Source organism: Camelina sativa, chromosome 16 (genome assembly GCF_030686135.1).
Source record: "Camelina sativa cultivar CO46 ecotype springtype chromosome 16, ASM3068613v1".
NCBI classification, from domain to species: domain Eukaryota; kingdom Viridiplantae; phylum Streptophyta; class Magnoliopsida; order Brassicales; family Brassicaceae; genus Camelina; species Camelina sativa.
In genome coordinates this window covers 8,234,561-8,252,617 of record NC_141895.1, presented here as the reverse complement: position 1 = coordinate 8,252,617, position 18,057 = coordinate 8,234,561, and the positions used below count along the sequence as shown (strand labels likewise).

The window sequence follows — 18,057 nt, the reverse complement described above, 5'->3', positions numbered from 1 at the left end:
TAAAAATAAAATATTATATATATATATATATATATATATATATATATATATTTAAACCTTCTGTCTCTTATAGAGGTTTTTAAATCTTTGATACAAGTAAAAGTTTAACCTAAAAGGCTAAAAACTAAAACCCTCGTCGTTGAACTAACAATTTAGAAGGAAAGATGGAGAGTCTCGACTTCAGAGAGACAAAGAGTCAGAGTATTCCTAGTTTCACAAATCACAACTCAGATACTCATATCATTCATCATCCTTCACAGTTCATATTATTTATCAATGGTAAGTTACTTCTTACTACTTACTAAGATAGTGTCTAGATGATTTAACATTTAGCCTTGTTAAAAATTAAATGTAATAGTTTGTGTTTTTTTTTAGGAGTCACGTGATTCCTGCAATCTTAGATCGTTAGATTTGGAATCTCAGAGAATTGTTGATTCTACTTATGCTGAAAACGAACGAGTAATATTTGATGGAGTTCAATCATGTAAACGTCGTAAAAGGCTCTCAATTGAGATCAACGATGATGATATTAACAAACAAAAGTCACCATTACAGAGGAGGAGAAAACAGTCTAATGGAGCTAAAATATCTAAGCCTAGTTAAATTTCATCCATTGAGATCGATGATGATGACGATGATAATGATGGTGACAAAGGAAAGTCACCACCACAGAGGAAGAGAAGGCATAGTGATGGAGCTGGAACATCAAAACCTAGTAAAAGGTCATCAATTGAGATCGATGATGTTGATGATGATGACGACGTCGATGATGATGATTGGTGACAAAGGAAATTCACCACCAAAGAAAAAGAGAAGGCAATATTCAGAAATGTGGGCTGACTTTACAGTGATTACTAAGAAGGATGGCAAGGGAAAAACTGTGGAAAGAGAATTGTGCAAGCATTGTAAGTCGGATTTTGCTTATAATCCACACAAAAATGGTACAAATTCATACAAACGTCATTTGAGGGTGTGTAAGCTTAAGCCTATAAATGAAGATATTAGTCAAATGATGCTTAATTCAGAAGCAAGGTTGAAAGCTAAGAAGATAGATCATATGGTTTTTCGTTAAATGATAGCTAAATGTATCATTCAGCATGATCTCCCATTTGCTTATGTTGAGTATGAGAGAGTAAGATCAATTTGGAAGTATTTGAATGAAGATGTGAAATTTATCAGCCGAAACATAGTGCCAGCCGATGTTTACAAGTTTTATGAGAATGAAGCAGAGAATTTAAAGCGAGAATTAGCTAATCTTCCTGGAAGGATCAGTCTCACTTCTGATTTATGGTCTACAATCACTCAAGAGGGATACATGTGTTTAACAGCACATTACATTGACAAGAATTGGAAACTGAACAACAAAATTCTAGCATTTTGTGTTGTACCGCTTCCATATATAGGTACACACTTAGCTATGAAGATTCTTGAGAAACTGAAGGAATGGGGGATTGAAAAAAAAGTGTTCTCACTTACTTTAGACAATGCTACTAACAATGATACAATGCAAGAGATGGTAAAAAATCAGCTTATGTTACGAAATGATTTGTTGTGTGGAGGAGAGTATTTTCATGTGAGATGTGCAGCACATGTTATTAATCTCATTGTTCAAGATGGTCTGGCAGTGATTGGTGATTCGTTGGACAAAATCAGGGAGAGTATCAAGTATGTTCAAAGATCAGAACGCCGGGAGAAACTATTCGCAAAATGTGTGGACTTTGTTGGTATAAAGCATAAGGCTGGTTTGCTGTTGGATGTGAAAATAAGATGGAACTCAACATACAAGATGCTTGATAGTATAGAGCTGCATTTGCTAATCTCAAAGTTATTGATGGGTTAAACTATAAGTTTTTTCCTACAGAAGATGAATGGAAACGACTCAATAGTCTGTGTGATTTGTTGGAGCCGTTTGATCAGGTTACTACTCTTATTTCAGGTTCCACATATCCAACTTCTAACTTGTACTTCATGCAATTCTGGAAGATCAATAACTGGTTGACAGTGAATGAGTTTAGCGATGATGAAGTTATTAGAATCATGATTGTACCCATGAAGGAGAAGTTTGATAAGTACTAGGAAGAAGTAAGTGATATATTTGCAATGACTACAGTGCTTGATCCAAGGTTGAAGCAAACTTTTGTTTTGGTAGACTTGATAAAAGTACTTGTCAACAGAAAATTGAACACTTGAAAAGTAAGCTAACTACTTTGTTTGAATTATATGAGAACAAGTCAGTTTTTGCATCACATTCTATGGAGACACGTGAAACAGATTACCAGAGAGATGACAATGAAGGAAAAAGAGGAAACTAAAAACAAAAAATTAAAAACACAAAGATCCTAAAGAATATTTACAGTGATACCTTTGGGACTTCCTCCCAATTGAGATTGTTTAAAGTCTCTGAGCTTGACTTGCATACACCTTATGCTTTGGGAGGGTCATAGAGAGGCTTTAGAGGCCTCTCTAGAAGTTCTTGTCTAGCTAGATACTCTTTAACATTCTTCCCATGTTCAATAAGAAAATATATTCTCCTCTTCATTATCCTAAACCTCTTACTTAATTCCCTTGGAGGAGTACTTCTCATTGTACCTTGGAGCTTCTTGATTTGCCCACTCATCTCCTTCACCATAGCTGCTAACTCTTTCATTGAATCCCTTAGAATCTTAGTATTTTGAAGTTCATACAAACTGTCAAGCGCGTGAGGACTTGATTCTTGTTGTTGGTGAGGTTTAGGAAGCAGGTCTTGACGCGTAGGGAGGGTAACGACTGCACTCGAGTTGGAGACTGGTCGAAATATAATTTGAGTTTTCTCTTTGGTTACCAAAACCTTAGTTTCTGCCTCATTCACACTCTCAAAGATGTCAAACCCATATTTCTGATCTTTCTCTTCAATCACGAAGGTCTGCCCATCAATAGTTGGTTTCTTCTTAGAATCCTTGATATCAAAATTCATCTTGAAGTTTTTACCCAGATTGAGATTAATCATCCCTTTCTTGACATCAATGACTCCTCCAGCTGTAGCTAAGAAAGGTCTTCCCAGGATTAGTGGATCTTTAGGCTCTTCATCCATTTTCAGCACCACAAAGTCAGTAGAAATCTCAGCTTGTCCAATTTTGATGGGCAGGTTCTCTAGTAGACCATGAGGCAGTCTAGTAGTCCTATCAGCCAATATTAAGCGGAGGTTGCATGACTTGTATTTGTTGAATCCTAGCCTCTGAGCTACATAGAGTGGCATGAGGCTGACTGAAGCACCAAAGTCACATAGGCACTTTTTGAAAGACAATGGACCTAGAGAACAAGGAAAAGTGAAAGAACCTGGGTCCTCTAGCTTCTTTAGGATAATCATCTTCTGAATAACAGCCTTGCATTCATGAATAACCCCTCCTATGACATGCACTACCCTCTCATCTTCCAGAGCCTTAGCTTGAGCTCCTTTAGCTATCTCCTCCTTCTCTTTGGTCCTTTATGTTACCAAATCAGTTAAAAACTTTTGATATTGAGGCACAAGTGCAAATACATCGAGCAAAGGCATCCTAAGTTCAATTTCCTTGACTTGGCGGAGGAATGAATCTCACAGGTTTATCCTTGGGAGGAGCGGGTTCTTTAGTAGTTTGAGGATCAGATTGCTTGACTAACTCAATTGGATCCTTGAGCACCTCGACGGAATTCTTTATTTGAACTTCATCTTGAAGATAATCTTCCCCATCTAAACTCTCATTGTCCTCAGTGAGCCGTACATCTACAACTTGGGTGGTGATAGCATGGATAGTAGCAGAGTCTTTGGGGTTTTGAACTGCTTTTCGAGGTAGTTGGCCAGGTATTGGGGTAGAAGTAGAAGCAATTTTTCCTTCCATATACTTCATCTTGGAGTTAAGTGCTTCAAACTTGACATTCAGATCATTGTAGGAACACTCCATTCGCTGACTCAGTTCAGCAAGCTTCTTGGCAGTTTCCAGAGAACTGGTAGCTTGACCTTTAAGAATTTGTTGTATCATTTGCTTCATTTCGTGATCAGGAGCTGGAGTAGGCTGAACTGGTTGAGGGCGGAATCCTGGCGGTGGTTCTGAGTGAGCTTGATAACCTTGCTGGAACTGCTGTGTAGGCACGAATCCTTGATTATAGGGCGCAAAAGGTTTTTGTTGACCTTGTTGTTGCAGCTAAGGAGGGTACACCTGATCTTGTGGATTTGCAACGTTGGTGCTCCGGTAAGCAAATTGGGGTTCGTCTTATAGGGGTTGTAACTCTGTTGTATACACCTTGATTCTGGACGTAACTGATCTCTTCAAACTACTCACCCTCCCCATCCTGAACTTGAAAATGGTCATCCCCAGATACGAAATGGACAGTCTGCTGCTGACTTAGCAAGAGGCGGTCAAGCTTGTCATTAACATTCTCAAGGTCCCTCTTGTACTTCTCCTCAGACCCAACGCCGCCTCTAACTGTGCGGTCATAGTCTTCATTGTAGTTGCCATCAAACTGGGCAAGATTCTCAACCAGTTGCCATCCTTCATTTCTGGCACCAAATTGATACTAGGCTTTTTGTATGTCCTAGTAGGTTCACTTAACCTTATGTAGTTGTAGTACTTAAGGCGTCAATCCAAATGGGATGTTGCTAGCAATCAGGATGCAATCAAGAAATCACAAGTCAAGCCAATTCAAAGAGTGGTTTTGTATCTAACAATCCTAGAATGACCAGAATGCAAAACGGAAATGAGTTACAGAACTAGAAACGAAAATGTATGACAAGAAGTAAAAATGAGTAAAAGCAGAAACGAGTCTAAGCGTGAACTAAACAACAAGAACCGAAACAGTCTCAAGAATGCAATAAAAATCATAAAGATAGAAGTCCTAAGGATGGGAGTAATTGATGTCGGTGGAGTCTTCTAGTCTACAGAGTGTTTAACATGCCACAAGCAAACTATCCCTAGACAATGAACATCACGACTTCGCTAATCTAATCTCTTGGCAGAAGCTACTCATACTCAAACACTTCCAAACCTAGCTCTCGCTAGAGAAACATGGTTAAACAGGCATGACAAACCAGTTCATTCACGTCAACAAACATCCTAGACAACTAATCTTAAAGACTAGGAATGTAAGTCTCTCGCACTAGTTGGTCAGACATTTCATCAAACACCATTTGGGTGCGGAAGTGTCTAAGACCTAGTTCCAATTGATCAGAGAGAAACTAGTATTTTTAACTCTAGTCCAGAAGGATATCATACGAATCAAGCTTAAACACCCTACATACTAAGATCATGCACCTAATCTATCCCATCCTCAAGAACTATCACACTACTCCGATCCAGAAATCATCATCAAAGTTACAAACTTGGAGAACATTGAATCAAGCATCATGAGATAGATAAAAATGAGGTGAACAACTTTGTAGAAGAAATCAAATGCAAAAACTCAATAAAATCAAAGCTATTTGTATTACAAGATCAGAGAACGTTTTAGGTGGCTAGATAAACCTTAGAAAAGAAAACGAGATAAAATATTTTCCCCAAGTAAAAACATAACAAAACGTATTTATAGAAAAACATGGAAAGCCCTAGAACATAAAACGACAAGATAGAGCGTCGGTTCGGGAATCGGGTTGTCCAAGTCGCGGGTCGTCAGTCCTGGGAGTGCGTCGGTCGAGCTGGGTCGAGTGGACGGGTGTTGGCTCAAGATGGTTCGAGTGGAGTGTTGTTGGCTCGACCCATAGTGGTGTTGGCTCGACCCGGAGTGGTGTTGGCACGATCCAGAGTGGCGTTGGCTCGATCCAGAGTGGTGTTGGCTCGAGCTGGGTGTATACGCATCCACTCAAACGATGATAACTCTTGAAACGTACCTCCGATTGGCTTGAAATAAAGGGCATTGGAAAGATGACTCAATTCCCTACAACATTTATGAAGACGTCAAAAGCTAAGTCCCTCGACTGGTGGTTCGAGCGCGTGAGTGAAATTGGCTCGATTGAGTGCAGCAGCGTGAGTGGCTCGATTGAGTTCAGCGGTGGGCTCGATTGGTGAGGTTCGAACGAGAGACGAAGTCGGCTCGAGAGAGGGAGTTCAGAATTCAGCTCGAGTGTGGATGTTGGAGTGTGGCTCGAGCGTTGATGACATCCATTCCAGGCATGATGGATCGAGTGGGATACTGGTGCTTCTTCCTAGGAGCGCGTCCAAGTCGCACGTCGGTCAAGTCACATGATGTCCATTCTGGTCATGGTTGGTCGAGCCGCATGTCTCAACTTCCATTCGGTTCCAACAGTCTGGACATCTCCTAAACACCTGAAATAACTCCAATATGGAAGATGTATGTAGGATCAATGCAAAGACTACCTAGATATGCATATTATGCAAAAGAGACTAAAAACAATGCAAAACAATGAGTTAAAAGAACAAAATGAATAACAAATGCATGATGAAAGAGTGTAAAATATATACATATCACGAACCGAGGGCTTAGCTCCAGACTCTTGATCTGATTTTGTTTATGCTACTTCAAAATAGATAGATGTTATGTTCTTAAGAAGATGCAAACGTTGTTATATTTTTAAGAACACAAAAATATATATTTGTGTTGTAAAATATTCTAAAATTACCCAAAGTATATTCTAATAGATTCTCAAAGAATCACACATTTGTTTTAAAAAAACAAAAAAAAACTCTAAAAGATAATCAAATCTCCTAAAAACCCACTCAATTCTTTCAAAATTCTAAAATATTAAAATCTTATCAAATCCTTTAAAATATCAAGTTCAATACCCCCTCATAGTATGCCATTCCCGATTTTCATGTTAGACTTAAGGGTGTATTGAAACTTTGATTTTGAAAGATTTGTGGGATTTAGGAAATTTGGAATTTTGATAGATTTTAGGGAAGTTGATATAATTTATGTTAAAATTCTTTTAAATCCCACCTAAAACCATGAGATTTGGATTTCTGTATTTTTAACTAAACAAATCCTCTCAAATTCTTTAGAATAACCAAAACTTATTAAAATCCATATCCACAAATTGTTTTGAATAACAGTAGATTTTAAAGTAGATTTTTAAATCATCAGTTCAATAACAGTGGAGTTTAATAGACTTTTTAAAATCCATGATTGAATAACATAAGATTTGCAAATTTTACACAAATCACTTAAAATGTCAAGTTGAATACACTTATGTGAGATTATTGGTTCTATGATTTTAATGGATTTGGAAATCCAAACAAGAATTATGTGTTATTCAATCATTGATTTTAAAATACTTATCAAAATCATATGTTATTGATTATAGGATTTACAAATACTTGTTAAAATCTCATCTTCTTCGTTTAAAATGACTCATCAACTATTCAACTTACCTTTGCAATTGGTGGCTGAATTTTCTATCACGATAATTATGGAATGTCATTCTCTTTCTCTTCTCTGTCATGCACAAATTGTCTTTCTCTTCGGTCATGCACGCACACCCCGGTAGAAAATTATAACTCCAGACTTTTTTCTATTGAAAATTATAATTCCATGGGTTTTTTTCTATTGAAAATTATAACTCCACTGTTATATTATTTCCGTTTTGTTCTTTTCATTTATTATTTTGCAATTTACAGAGTTACACGGCCTTCTGTGAACCAAAAAAAAAAAATAGAACAGCCATACAAGAACGATTATAATTTTTTGGGTTCGTAAAAAATGTCTGAGACACTATTCTTATGTTGCAAACTAAGAGTTGTAAAATAACGATTCTTATTCAAAAATAAATACATGAGAATATTGTGTTTTGTGAATTTATGATATAACATGTGTTGTAATATTAACTAAAATGTATTAAAAAGAAAAAGATAGATTGGATCATTTCACTATTATGTTTTTTTAGTTTTGTTTGTTCATTTACTTTTTTGTTTTGTTTAAACGGAGGTATTTTATCTTTGATCGGTTTTCATACTCATTAATCTGTGGGCGGCTCTCCCTATAAAATGGCAGCAAGTGTGAAAGACAACGTTCAGCTTTCTCTTACCATCTGTATATCTTTGCTACCTATCTTTCTCAGTTTATCAACAAACAACAATGGCAAACCATCTTCAAGATCCCTTAACCACTTCCATTAAACAAGGTCTAATAAAAACAGAGCAACAATTTGACGAAGAAACATTGAGTTTGCAAGCAGGGATGATCTTGTCCACTGCGGGCTTCCCTATGGTTTTCAAAACGGCCTTGGAGCTTGGCGTCATCGACACGATTGCTGCTGTAGAGGAAGGCGTGTGGCTCTCGTCTTCTGAGATTGCACTTCGTCTCCCAACCAAACCCACTAACCCGGAGGCACCGGTTTTATTGGACCGGATGCTGGCTTTACTTGTTAGTCACTCGATCTTAAAGTACCGTATGGTTGAAGCGGGAGAAAGCGGTCAACCCGGAAAAACCGAGAGAGTTTATGCTGCTGAACCGGTTTGCATGTTTTTCTTGAACCGTGGCGGCGGCTCCAGTTCTCTTGCGACTATGCTCATGGTAGGCCTAAGCGAAGTCTATTTCAAGACTTGGTACGTACGTATACTACTTCATTATTCAAAAACAAGCCAAATAACTTCTTGATTATAAAGAAATTGCATTAACTTTCTTTTTGTTAAAGAAATAAATAAATAAATTGCATTAACCTTTTCATTACCCCGTTTTAATGAACAACAATAATCAGGACACATCTCAAAGATATGATATTAGAAGGAAAGGATGCATTCACCTCTGCTCATGGCATGCGAATCTTTGAATACACTGGTTCAAACAAACGGTTCGGTGAGATGTTTAACCGGGGAATGTCAGAAGTTTCTACCATGATCATGAATAGAGTTCTAGAAGTGTACAAGGGATTCGATGATGTAAACACTTTAGTGGATGTTGGAGGAGGATTTGGACACGTCATAGGTTTAGTGACTTCCAAGTATCCTCATATTAAGGGCATCAATTTCGACTTAGCCAAGGTTTTAACTGACGCTCCTCTTTATCCGGGTACACTACACCAACTGATAAAGTCAACAAACTGTACTTCGAAATTAATAACTAATATTTTTAAAATATCTTTCTCAATACTTAAGATTAATCGCTTATATATATAGGAGTGGAGCATGTTTCAGGAGATATGTTTAAAGAAATTCCAAAAGGAGATGCCATCATCATGAAAGTAAGTTCATAATATTATCACTTCTTCTATGGAAAAGCCAAAGATAAAGATATATATATATATATATATATACACATATAATTCCATTGTCAACCATATACTAACTACAAAAATTAATGACAGTGGATACTACATGATTGGAACGACGAAGATTGCATAAAGCTTCTAAAAAATTGCTGGAGAAGTCTTTCGGAACAAGGAAAATTCACTACAAGAAAACAGGGTAATTTCCGACGGACGTACTGACGGAAATTTGTCTGTCGGAAATTACCGACGGATTTCCGAAAATTATTTGACGCCAAATGATTTCGTCGGTTTTTCGTCGGTAAGTTACCGACAGACTTTATCCGTCGGAAAACCGTCACTTTTTCCGACGGATATAGTCCGTCAGTAATATCCGTCGGAAATCCGTTAGAAAATATGTCCGTTTTACATTTTTCGAATTACCGACGGATTTCCGACGACCCAAAGTATCCGTTCTTATAGCCGTTTTATGACCGTTGCAGTTTCAAAATTTACCGATGGATTACTGACGGATTACCGACGGAAACCATTCTATATAAACAAATGGCTTTGTCTCATGTTCTCACTCATTTTTTCAGAAAAAAAAACGTACGTAAAATGTCTTCTTCTTCTTATTTTCGATCGTGGATGGACGGACCGATGCTCGATCCATAATCAAATTTATTGAATGTTGAGTATGCTCGTGGTGTTGGTGAATTTATGGAATTGGCTTGTCAACAACCGATCGCTCTAAAAACCCGTAAGTTGAAATGTCCATGTTCGATTTGTCAGAATTCTCACAATATTAGGATTGATTTAGTATGGAGTCATTTTTATTCCAATGGTTTTATGCCGGGTTACAAGATTTGGTTTCTCCATGGTGAAAGACCAGAGTACAACAGTTCTAGCGAACCATATATTGTTGATAGAGTAGAGGAACCTAGAACAGAAGTAGATTATGGTGTGGATTCTCTTGAGATGGTGAATGATGCATATAGGGAAAATATGCAATCGATGGGTCAAAATGTTGATAGTTTAGAGGAGCCTAATGCAGAGGCACACAAGTTTTTTATATGTTGGACGCAGCTAAGCAGACGTTATACGGAGGTTGTAGGGACGGTCATTCCGCTTTGTCATCTGCAAGCAGATTGATGACCATAAAGACGGACTATAATTTGGTTGAGGAATGTGTGAATGCGATAACTGATTTTGTGGAAGACATTTTGCCGGAAGATAATCATTTTCCAGGTACATATTACGAGATTCAGAAATTGGTCGCCGGTCTTGGTTTGCCTTATCAAATGATAGATGTATGCCAAGATAATTGCATGATCTATTGGAGAGAAGACGAAGATAGGACAAGGTGTCGATTTTGTCAAAAACCAAGACATCAGGATAGAATCGGTAGGGTTCCAGTTCCATATAAGAGGATGTGGTATTTACCGATCACGGAAAGGTTGAAGCGATTATATCAATCTGAGCGTACGGCAGGTCCAATGAGATGGCACGCAGAACATAGATCAAACGGAGAGATTACGCATCCTTCAGATGCGGAAGCATGGAGGCATTTCCAATCTGTGTATCCGGATTTTGCGTATGAGCGACGAAACGTGTACCTAGGATTATCTACAGATGGTTTCAACCCATTTGGAAAGCATGGAAGACAGTATTCGTTGTGGCCAGTAATCGTAACACCTTATAACTTACCACCATCTTTGTGCATGCGCAATCTCTCCGTTTTTTACGTAACTTTGAAGTACATGCGTAATAAAAATAAATATTTGCTTTCAATATTTGTAACAAAAAAATATTTGCTTTCAAAAATTTTAGTAATAAATATTTGTAATAAATAAATATTTGCTTTCAAAATTTTTAGTAAAATAAATAAATGTAATTAACTTAATAATTAAAAAAATCAATTAAAAATAAATGGTAAATTCCGTCGGTAATTCGGTCGGTAAAACAAATCCATCGGTAATCCGTCAGAAATTACCGACGGGTTACCGACGGATATCTAACTTTCGTCGGGTTAGTAAAATTTTGGTCGGTTTTCCTTGTGCTGTCGGTAATCCGTCGGTTTTTACCGACGGATACTGACAGATTTCCGAAGGAGTTTTGTAAAACCTCTAATTTCTGTTCTATAACGCACATATTTAATAAGAGATGTATAAAGTATGAAGTTTCAATGACTATATAATCTTCTTTTAAACTAAAATCTTCAAAATTTGTGTTTTAAAAAAATGAATATGTTGTTTGCCTAAAGTACTAATAGAATGATATTATATCTTATGGGTAAATGTTTTTAAATTATCAATTTTTTTTTATTTTTCATAATTTACTCATATTTGTCAAGAAAAAATATAAACTACATAATATAAGCATATTTGTCAAGAAAAATAATAAGATTAAGGGTTTTAATATCTAATGCGTCGGTAAATAGTCGGAACACCGTCGGAAAAGTATTATGTCGGTAATCCGTCGGTTTTTTCTGACGGATTACCTACGGATTGCGAAATTTCACCCCGGGAACGAAATACAATTACATTTTCGGTATCGCAGGGAATTAAATTTTTTATTGAATTCCGACGGATGTTCCGTTGGTATTTCCGTCGGTAACATCGATAAAACCTAAGTCATTTCATCTTCTTTCTCGCACTCGTCGACATAACGCCAACTTCTCAAATCCTCTCTCTCGCTCTTGCAACCAAAATTCCGGCGATGAATTGGCTTCAAATCCGGCGACTTCCGGCGTCCAAACCAGCTGCTATTCCGGCGGCTTTCTTCCCTCATCCGGCGGCTTTCTTCCCTCCGGCGGATTTCTCTACTTCGGCGGATTTCTCTACTCCGGCGGCTGTCTCTACTCCGGCGGATCTACTCCGGCGGCTCTCTTTAAAGAATGGCGTAAGTTCTCTAGTTTTTTGTCATATTTCCTTAATTTTTGTTAGTTTTTAGGATTATGGTATATTTATTAGATTTTATGAAGATTTGGCTTTAGATTAATTTGAAGATTTAGAGTGTTAGATTTGTTAGAGAGTGATTTGTTAGACTGTGATTTGATGAATGATGAATTGGATTTCGTTTTTGTTTTTTGTTAGGTTGTTAGATTTCGTTTTGTTTTTTGATGATTTGGTTTTTCTTTAATTGTTTTATCTTGTTTTTTTTTCTAGAATTTTTTTTTTTGGTTAAAAGTTTAGTTATTTGTTATTATTGTAAAATATGTGTTAATGTTATAAATTATGTGTTAATTTAGTTTTTGAAGAAAAAAACTAAAAATGATTTTGGGAAAAAACTTATACTGTTATTTTTGGAAAAAACTAATTTTTGTGTTTTTGGTAAAACAATCATTTATGTTCTTTAATTAAACTAAAACTCTGGATTTATATTTCTTAATTATCAAACTCCAATCGTTTTTCAGCTTAAAATTTACCATCTTTTTGTGCCTCTGTTGTTTTTTTTTCCCTATATTCATATAGGATCTAAATTTGTTTTTTTTTCCAAAGAAACTATGGTTCTTATGTTGCAAACACATGTGGGAACCATGCTGCTGGAGAAGCTAGTGGTTCCCATTCACGTCATAGCCCCGTTCCAAATTCACAAGCTTCACAACATGCTCCCATGGAGATGACCATTGAAGATTTTGTTTCTCAACCTGGACGAGAACTTATCCCCCGCTTAGATCCTTATGGCGCTCCAAATACCACATGGTTTTGTGATTCGCATAATGGGATCACAAAATCTCTTTTGCGTATGATGTATGGAATCCTCAAAACATCATACGCAAAGTTTTCAGTGATGCCTTCATCAGAACAAGAAATGTGGTTTAAGCAATTTGCGGTACAGTTTTCAACTTTATTACTTTAATTTTATAACATCGTTTTATAATATTTTTCTCATAATGCATTATCTTACTATTTTTTTAGCAAGATTTCACTTGGCATCCGGATAACACCAACAACGTTCGAAAAGAGTTTAAGAAGGCGGCTGCTAGACAATATTCTAAGATGTTGAATGAGTGGAAGCAAAAGTGGAAGAAAGGAAAGGTGCCAAAAGGGTTGAGCGATGATCTCTTCCAAGGTTTGATTCAATATTGGGGTGAAGTAAATCCAGTTTCACTTTCCTTAAAATATTCTCAGAATAGAAGGAGCGACCGTGGCGGGTTGGGCATGGCAACCCACAACAATGGTCCAGTTAGCGCCTATACCCGACAACGCCAACTTGTAAGTTTTAAGATTTCGTATAATTGTTATTTTTTATCATTAATAAGACAATCTTTATATAATTAAAATACTTCTTTTAGTCTATTAGGGATGGTGTGGTACCAGACCATATTACTTTGATGGAGGATATGCATACCAACAAAAAGACCAAACAAATACAAGATGGTAGAGCTAAGCTGGTTGTTGAGAGTTCAAGGAGGCGGCAAGAGGAGATAATCAGTTCCCAACAATCTTCTGAAGGATCGGACTCTACTGTTGAACTTGGAAGAGAGAAATTAAACAAGATTTTTTATGAGGTAATATTTGTTTTTTTTTTAAATTTGATTTACTTTGTTTTGTTTTAAAATGTTTGAATAATTTTTAAAATGAATGTGTAGGAAACTGAAAAAAACAAGGGACGGATTTTTGGACTTGGAAATCTCTCCCAACAAAGCCCGTTATCTCAATCAACGGGTTACTCATTTGCTCCCACACAAGAGTTCCAACAAGCTCTGCAAGAGAAGGATGCTCGGATTGCAGCATTGGAAAAGGAAATGGAAGAACAAAAAGCGGAGAACAAAAGAAGGGACGAGCAGAACAAGAAGAGGGATGAGGATCTAGCAGCGTTCATGAGCGAGATGCGGGCAAGACATTCTGCCTTTTAGATTCTGAATTCTAGCTTTGTTTTGTAAAATATTTATGTTTTCGGTTTTTAGAACATTTTCCATGTTTGTACGAAATAATATTTCCCTAAAATTTTTAAATATTATTATATAAGCATTTCTATTTTAACAAAAATTTTAGTATTAAAATTTGAATAATTATGCAATTTAAAAAAAATACAAAAAATACATCAGTCGGTAATCAGTCGGAAATGACGGACTTTTTCGAAGAAATCGGTCGGTAATCTGTCGGAAACGACGGATTTTTCCGAAACATTCCATCGGTATTCTGTCGGAAATGACGGAGTTTTTCGAAAATCAATCGTGAAACCATCGGTAGTTCCGTCGGTAATATCGTCGGAAAATCCATCGGTATTCGTGCTGTCGGAAACCCGTCGGTAAATATTCCGTCGGAAACTCGTCGGTATAATGCTGTCGGAAACCCGTCGGTATAATGCTGTCGGAAACCCGTCGGTATAATGTTGTCGGAAACTCGTCGGTACAAAACTCGTCGGTACAACATGTTTGTCGGTTATCCGTCGGTATTTGTCTTGTCGGAAATCAGTCGGTAATTTCCGACGGATTATTTTTTCCGACGCTCTAGAACCGACGGATATTTACGTCTGTAATTCGTCGGTAATCGTCGTTTCCAACGGAAAACTGACGGATATCCCTGTCGGTTTTATGCTGTTTTCTTGTAGTGAAAGTAATTCTCGTGGACATGCTTACGCCGGTGGAACCAAAGATCAACGACCCTTATTCTAAAATTGTGTTTGGTATGGACATGTTTATGTTAACGCAATGCTCAGGTGGTAAGGAGAGGTCATTTCCCCAGATCGAGACTCTAGCCTTTGATTCGGGTTTTATTCGGTGTGAAATCATATGTCATGCCTATTCATATGGTGTTATCGAATTACACAAATAGCTCCGAGAATATACCAACAAAAAGTAAGAATAATCACGCGGACTTACAGATTTGTCGTCCCAATGGCTGTTACCATTAACACCCATCCCTTAGCTTTATTTTATCAAAATAAACTATTTTACCTTGTATTTCACATTCAGGAGTCTTTTTTAGTTTGTAATGGGTTTTTTCCTGTGTGTTGTAATATAGTTGTGTATGAAGCCTTTCATTCTCTCCAAATTGAAAAAAATAAAATAATAAGTTAAGCCTTTATTATAGTGTTTTCCTATAGACACTACTAAGACCACCTTCGGTGGTAATAACCTATACTATTTTATTTTTAATATAAAATTTGAAAAAATTGAGATTAAAATTTTCTATAAGAGTTTTTAAATTTGTTTTTTTTTTCCAATGGTACAACCCCATTTGGGATTTTACTTTTGTATCTCAATTTTTTTTTATCTTTCAAATGGGTTTCGTAATGAACCTTTTACAAAACAAAGGAGTTACAAAACAGAAAAAAACGTCAGCCCAAACTGGAGAGCGAATTCTGAATCTCGATATCACTGAAAACAAGGGATCCTCCTACTAGCGCCGACATTTGCAAAATGCATTGCTGTTATATAACGTTAATCCTATATTAATTAAAAAATACAAATATAAAGGTAACTTTATAAAACGTAAAAAATTACAGTGTCATGCTATTGGTTTTAAAATTACAATGTTAAGATTTTATCAAAATAACTTTGATACATATCTGTTCGGATTTAAACGGTATCCATTCGGATTTTAAAAAAAATTGAAAACTGATCCGAATCCGAACGAATCCGAACCGATCCGATCCGAAAAATAGTTGGATTCTAAATGGATTTTATATATCCCAATCCGAAAAATCCGAAATCCAAAAAATTCGATCCAATCCGAACCGAAAATCCGAATGCCCATGGCTAGTTTTTCGTTCTATTGGATCCCTAGACTAGCAAAAGCTTAATAATTTCCATCATATAATAAAGTCCCCAGACTTCTCTAATTTTTGTCTTTTGCACGACAAAAATTAAAGATAATTCTTGTTAAGAGCTCTTCAGAAAATTATAATTCGACGGCTTCTTTCTATTGAAAATTATACTTCCACGAGTGTTGTAGTTATATTATTTTCGTTTGTCGAAAAAATTAGCTTTGTTCATTTTTTTTCATTTAATATTTTGCAATTTATAGAGTTACACAGCCTTATGTGAACAAAAAATAATTGAACAGTCATACAAACACGATTATAATTTTTTGGGTTCGAAAAAATGTTAATTTGGGACATTATTCTTCTTATGTTGCAAACTAAGAATTGTAAAATAACGATTCTTATTCAAAAATAAAATCATGAGAATCTTATTGTGCTTTTGTTAATTTATGATATAATAGTGCTGTAAGACTTGTTCTGGATGGGATAAGAAAACAAAACCGAAAGAATAGGAGAATTAAAAATAAGAAACCTCCCAGGCACTAATATGGAAGCTTCTTTCCCTTCTATGATTTCCATCGCCGGTGGAACTATGGCTCACCAGCATCGGGAAACTTCCTTTGTCCTTTTGATTTTTCATTACTCTACTCCTTTTGCTCTTTCTCCTTTATTGTTTATTTTGTTTTCCCTTTTGAAACCTTTCAAACCTTACCTAACCTAAGGACTTTGGTGAAGATGGTGTCCGGGGATCTCCATTCTTCATCCCCAACTTGTATCACCTCTTCCCAAATCATCTACGGTGGAACCAATAAACTCTATATCTGAGGTATTGTTCAGCCTCTGGTTCCTCTCCAATGCCTTTGGCGGGTTACACCGCCAAACGCCGACCCTACCTCCATTAGAGATGTTTGCTTCACCGCTAAATCCTCCTCCATCTTCGTACGACGGCTGGTGCTCCTCAAGCAACTTTGTGTGGAACTTCTTAATCTCCATAGCCGCCGAGGACTTCATGCGAGAGAGAACCCACATGTTATGTTACGGTCCTGCACTTATCCATTCTGAATCCTGGTTATAATAGCTTCACCTAGGATCTTGAGCTTGTCCAATGTATCATCTCCTTCATGCTTTCATGACGAGTACAAGCAACATGCCCTCATCACCACTTCCACACGCTATGATTTGGCTAAGCTCAACTCTCAATCCACGACAACTCTAGCAATCAACCTCAACTAATGGAGCAATATCACCTTTGCTCAAACCCTTGTCAAAGCACTACCTCGTGTAGTTCTTCTGGTGCCGGCGTGAAGCGCGCCTTTGGCCCCTTCACCAATGCCATTTCGTCTTTTGACTTTGGCTAATCAGTCCTCCTTTGACTCGCTCTTGGAAGACTTGTTGATAATCCTTGATTTCACATGTATCAAAAAGCTTCATAGCTTTTGGTTCAAAGCTCTCAAGAAACCATTATCGACTAACTGTTTCTATCACTTTATCTCTTTTATGTTGGCATTGGGTAGTGCCCTTTCTTGTTGTATTTTAAATTTTGGAATCTCAGATTCCTCTTATCTTTGTATTTAGTTTCTGTTCTAATGAATGAAAACAAGGTTGTGTTACAAAGTCTTGCTCTGGATGTTCGAAGCTAAATAAAAGACTTTTAGTTTTCTTCGAGGAAATTTCTCATATCATATACGTAACTAATATATGTTCGCGCACGTCTTTATTGACGTCATAATTATTGGATATTAGTCGATTGAAACAAAATCTTTTTCTTTTGGTAAGAGAGGGGAGACAGTGTCTCCTACATTATTATTAAAAGAAGAACACAAAAGTAAACACAAACATTGCGCAGGCCGGCAGACGCAGACCCGGATAAGTCCTCCAAAAGAATGGAGTGCAAAACAGCAGGACAAGTATCTAAACTCTGAAATCCCAAAGGTAATGAAAAGGCAGGGTTAGCACGGTTAGCCTCTCTGTAAACATGTTTGATGCGAACTATCCAATTCCATGAAATGAAACCGTAGCACAACCGTACTAGGAAGGACAACAGGTGTGAATCACAGATCCCTGTCCGTAGAAAACCGACCACTATGTCTGAGTCTATCTCCACCTCCAAACACGGCACACGACGCTCCCAAGCCAAATACAACCCATAATTTTGTAAACCCAAACTGACATATAATTTCGTTTAATTGTAAAATCTA

General features: G+C 36.9%; 1 protein-coding gene and 2 pseudogenes across 1 annotated transcript; all 3 read left to right on the top strand.

The window, feature by feature from the left end:
* Positions 1 to 7,994: 7,994 nt before the first annotated feature.
* On the top strand, positions 7,995 to 9,674 carry LOC104753499 (indole glucosinolate O-methyltransferase 4-like). The gene is made up of 4 exons (XM_019238001.2): positions 7,995 to 8,507; positions 8,660 to 8,970; positions 9,078 to 9,142; positions 9,266 to 9,674. Exons 1-4 carry the CDS (start codon positions 8,038 to 8,040, stop codon positions 9,386 to 9,388), a joined length of 969 nt encoding a protein of 322 aa, XP_019093546.2. The 5' UTR covers positions 7,995 to 8,037; the 3' UTR covers positions 9,389 to 9,674.
* An 89-nt stretch (positions 9,675 to 9,763) lies between these two features.
* LOC147925287 (uncharacterized) lies at positions 9,764 to 12,158 on the top strand (annotated as a pseudogene).
* Positions 12,159 to 16,406: 4,248 nt separating this feature from the next.
* On the top strand, positions 16,407 to 17,499 carry LOC147925286 (uncharacterized; annotated as a pseudogene).
* The last annotated feature ends 558 nt before the right edge of the window (positions 17,500 to 18,057 follow it).